The sequence below is a fragment of the Montipora foliosa genome, chromosome 11 (assembly GCF_036669935.1).
Source record: "Montipora foliosa isolate CH-2021 chromosome 11, ASM3666993v2, whole genome shotgun sequence".
Lineage (NCBI taxonomy): Eukaryota > Metazoa > Cnidaria > Anthozoa > Scleractinia > Acroporidae > Montipora > Montipora foliosa.
Genome location: NC_090879.1, coordinates 49,779,366 through 49,784,365, shown reverse-complemented (window position 1 = coordinate 49,784,365; position 5,000 = coordinate 49,779,366). Strand labels below are relative to the sequence as shown.

The 5,000-nt window shown below is 38.6% G+C and overlaps 1 protein-coding gene across 1 annotated transcript in view; it reads left to right on the top strand.

The window, feature by feature from the left end:
* The window catches only part of LOC137977329 (E3 ubiquitin-protein ligase RNF10-like), a 26,398-nt gene that overhangs the window by 20,604 nt on the left and 794 nt on the right, over positions 1-5,000 (top strand). The window contains exons 16-21 of the mRNA XM_068824562.1: positions 395-450; positions 843-920; positions 1,080-1,197; positions 2,768-2,887; positions 4,214-4,354; positions 4,820-4,902. Coding sequence (XP_068680663.1) covers positions 395-450; positions 843-920; positions 1,080-1,197; positions 2,768-2,887; positions 4,214-4,354; positions 4,820-4,902 — 596 coding nt within the window. The remainder of the gene's footprint in view (positions 1-394; positions 451-842; positions 921-1,079; positions 1,198-2,767; positions 2,888-4,213; positions 4,355-4,819; positions 4,903-5,000) is intronic.

Here is a 5,000-nt window from a genome sequence, read left to right as displayed (position 1 = left end):
TTTCTGTAAGAAATAAACTGTCATGCAACAACATCTACATTACAGTGTATGAACTAATAATAATAATAATTCTACAGTGTAATTCCAATTGGCAAAGGGATATAGCCCATCTCTGCAGATGTGCAAGTTCAAGTATTAGAGACTGTGTAAAACTACATGAAGGTGCATGAGATAAAACACTTGTTGGCACCTTGTTGAACCAAGGTTAAACCATAAAAAAATCATAAAACCACACCCAAAGCAAAATGGTTGCATAAAGAACATCAGTACTTAAAAATTAATAATTATTTCATTTCCAGATACATGTCCTGTGCGTACATGCAGGGCACAAAGTGTGTCCAAAAAGTGAAATCACTCTCAACTTCAACTAAGGGGTAATGATTTTTCCTTGCAGCTGACGATGGTCAGAACATATTCTTGAGCTCAGTTAATTCCCGCTGCTTGATAAAGGTGAGATATTTCCCTGATCTTTGGACTATAATATAAAAAGCTTGAAAATATGAGTGGCTGTACTTGTACATGTAGATGTGGTTTAAAACTTGGGCAAATGCTACTTGGAGCCTGTTTGTTGAACCTCCCAAAACTTTTCGGGCCTGTTTCGGATGTCACCATTACCTCTGTATATTAAGATTGGAGAGGTTTTAAGACAAAAAACTTCGCAATCATTTAGCTTCTTTTATAGTCTTGAAAACATGTTAAAAGACTATCTTATTGCAGCATGCGGATGGTAGTTTCGTAAATGGCTTTCTGGGTCTGAAAAGTTATCGAGACTTTCGAGACCCAGTACTCTTCCTTCAAGGGGAAAGGTAGGGAATATTGAAATATAGTTTTTGTTCTTTCAGGAGTATGGAGGTTTAGAGTACTGTCCAGACACAATAACTGCACAGATTCTTGAGATGGAAGCCCTGTCTCAAAGTGATGTGAGATTTGAATTGATGTACATGTACATTGTAGTTTGTGGATTTTGACAGAAGTCTTTTATTCTTGCCATTGAGTCTCTCTGTTAGGGAGACAAGTAAAAGTTCTACTTTCCTTTTGTGTCCAATCGGTATTTTACAGCTGTCTTTTTTTTTACGCAGGAGCTTCGCAAACGCTATCGACACCTGAGTCATCTTCCACTTACATGTGAGTTTGTTATTTGTGAACTTGACATGAAGCCACCTATTATATCACAGGAGACACTCAATTTCTTTAAAGGTAAGCAGTTTTGTTATGAAGATACACAAGTGTAATGTTGAGCTTTTGAGAGGAACAATAATAAAGCGGGTTTGGGTGTTTCAGTAACTTGGGAGTAACATCAGATGTTAGATGAGAAATCGAGATGAGAATAAGACGGGTAAAAGCAGTGTAAAACAATACCAGAAACATGTAAATGATCAGGAAGGTTATACTAAAATCTGTTGGTCATGCAATGACCAGAGAGTGTAGAGAAAAATTAATAGTAACAACCCGCAATAGCAACATTACTGCAATAGGTTACTTTATGCAATGTACATGTACCAAGGAAATGACAGGAATGCTACTTGTGAAACCCTTGGATATGATAAGCGCAACAGAAGATACCAAAGACTGATATGGAAGGACATAACAGCCAATGGTTGAATGAGACAAGGCACCCCAGAAAGAGAGAGAGAGAGAGAGGGAGAAGTACCCTGTAATGTTGTGTTAACTAGTCTATTTCAATAATCAGGTTTTTTTCTTGGTTGAATAATATGGCCCCTTGTGATTTAGGGTTTAGGGTTAGGCAACATTCTGTCTGCACACTTCTAGTCCTCTCCTTAAAAGGTGAATTGAGGAGGCAGTGTAGCTGCGTGGTTAGGGTGCTGGACTTGAGAGATCCAGAGGGGTCCCAGTTTCAAGTCCTGCTCTGACCACCAGTTGGTGTTGTTCTGATTGTTCTGGGGGCTCAACTCCTTGGTTGCACTTGTAAATAGCCAACTCCTGTTGCTTTGTTTCATTCATTTGAGGGTCACTGTGCTCACTGTAGATTACTGGGTTGGGTTTAGGATGGTACAGTGGTGAGGACTCGCCTCCCACCAATGTGGCCTGGGTTTGATTCCCAGATCTAGCGTCGTGTGTTGAGTCTGTGTTGGCTCTGTACTCTGCTCTGAGAGGTTTTACTCTAGGTAGTCTGGTTTTCCCCTCTCCTAAAATACCAATATGATTTGGTATGTATTAATTTTATTTGGTTGTTTGTGTTTGTGCACAACACCACAAGCTGTTCAGCTTTAAACATTATTGTGTGAAAATAAAGTTTTATTATTCTATTATTCTATTATTATTATTATATTATTATTATTATTATTGTTATTATTATTATTATTATTATTATTATTACCAGTAATCAGTGTTAAGCCGGAGAAAATGAGGACTTATTTATTATTTAATATTGTAACTGATAATCCCCTTTTCCTGAAGACATGTTTAACCCATTGATCCCTGAAGTGGCCCCCATTGACAAGTAAAATCGTTTGCCATTAAACAGAGTGAAAAAGTCTCATTTTCAGGGATGAAAGGGTTAAATGTCACACATTACTTCAAAAGTTACCACATTGTAAGACAAATGTTCGATTATTAGTGTGCTTCATCATGATGCATAGTCAAAAGTTTGTTTTGCAACATATTTTTTATTTTCCCTTTTTTCTGTACCCAAATTTTAGTGCATGCATAAACTTAGAACGAAACTTCAGCCTAAAATGTTTATCTCAAAGGAGACCGTTTCTATTGTATGAACTCAAATACCAGTGTAGTGATTGTTTCTGCTCAGGAGAGATACAACACCGGAAACAGCAACGACAGAAGAAGTTGCGAATAGAAAGGAAAAGAGAGCAGAAAAGTCTTTCCAGTGTCAGCAGTGCCTTCTCTTACATCCCTGCAAGATCTGCCTGTAAGTAGAGGTTTCTGTAAGTTTGGGATTATAATTTCAGGGGTCGTAGTAGTAAGTTTGTAGATGTCAAGATGCATTAAGCAAGTGGATGATGTCTTGCATTTTGAGTTACTGAAATGCATTTTTTTGCATTCTTTCTGAGATATTCTCAGAAAACAATTTAGAAGAGTCCAAAATGTCAATTATCAATTAAAGGACCTTGTACAGGGACTGTGCATTAAACAGGCTTAAACTCCTGTTTTTTTTTTCTTTCAGTCTTCATGACCTGTTTTTCTCTTCTGGTAATCTACGTGGTGTAAGCCTCGCACAAAACGAGAGCACACAAAACGTCTCGGGAGCTGTCTTAATAAACTTTTGTGTAGGCCTAATTAGGCCTAAGGTTAATACAGAAAGTATCCTAAACATGCATAAAAGCTAAACTTAGGCCTAAACAAACGTTTAAAGACGGCTCTCGGGACGTTTTGTGCGCTCTCGATCTAAGGGTGGCCTTGTGACTGATTTGGGGAGGGAGGAGGCAGTCTTTGACTCAGGCAATCCAGCCCACCCTATCCTAAGGTGTTTCACCGTAGTTTTTCGGGTACAAGGCACACTTGGTTATAAGATGCACCTTTAACTTTCAAACTTGATGGCATTTAGAAATCAGAAACTGAAAAATCTCATCAAAATACTCGGTTATAAGATGCATCTCAAATAGAGGAATTCAGTTTAACTCATCGCTAGTTATGCTGTCTCAACTGAAGATTGCGGTGTGAGTCAAGAAAAGTGGAAGAAGGAAATTCAACTAGAATTAAGAGAAAAACCTTTAAATCCTGCGGTTATTAGTACTTTGTTGCAGGTGCTTTTGTTGTACAATGCTAAGAATTGAAGGCCATTGTTATGAACATTGGCTTGAGACCACCATTTTGGATTTACAGTGATAAGTTTAACATACCAAAAGGCGGCAAAGGATCGAAGAATCATCCCTGCACAGGTTTTGTTGCAAGAAGATACTCTGCTATAAGACGCAGTTTGAGTTTAGATCGCATTTCGAGCCAACAAGCAATTTCTTTGAGGGAAAAATGCTGCTCCTCATAACCGAAAAACTGTGGTAAATTTTTAGGAGTCTGTAGCAAGGCCCTTTGCTCAGCTTCAGCTTACGGAGTTAACACTCTTACTTTCCATTTGCATGAACCAGTTACGTATCAAAAATTAGTTCCAATCAGATTAATTAACCCTTTTGTCCCTAAGGGGCTCCCCATTGACGCATAAATGGCAAGTAAGATTTACAAATGTCATTCTTGGGAGGCAAAGAGTTGGACTAGTATTTTATCTCTCTGCCCATCTTAGGTAGAAGTGTGGTTCCTGAGCATCTGGACTTGTCCAGTGATTTTGAATTCCCAGCACAAACAGGACCGTTGGCCATCTCTCCACCAAGCAACTCTACACCAAGCCCTTTCATGCAGTTTGCTGCTTCAATGGCTAATCAAGGTTTAAAACGTGGTTCTACTCGACATACTTGTAATTGTTATTGCCTGAGATAGGAAGTAGTAGTTGTGCCAAAATCCATGAAGTTACTCTCTTTTGTAACTACCTATATAGAGGGTGGATTTAGGCACTACGATTTTTACTTACAGTTTTCCGATTCTCTACTTTCTCAAATCCCATAATGCACCTCTTCTATCCCCCTTCCCCCCCCCCCCCCCCAAAAAAAAAAGTGCATTGGCATCGCTTTTGATTTCTCTTAGGACATGTCCATGTCTCAAGAAGAATCGAAAACAATGATTATGCAAAATTTGGAGAGTAGACGAGGTGTATGATGGTATTTTAGAAAGTAGAAAATGTGACTAGCTTATGCATGACTTCACCACAAAATGTCTTGTAAATCCGATGTAAGACATCCTTGTGACAGACATGGCATGTGGTTCAAACTGTGCATTCATGTTTCTGCATTAGATGAAGGTTATGCCACCATCGCAGAAACAGAGGGAGTCAATGTGCCAGATAACCTGACACCCAGCCCTCCATCTTTTGCTCAGGTTTGTAGAACGTTCTGTTTTCTCTCACTTTCTTGTTGTTAATAACTTTAGTTCCTACACTCTCTTAATTGTTGTTTTTAACTTCTTTGTGAGGTAGA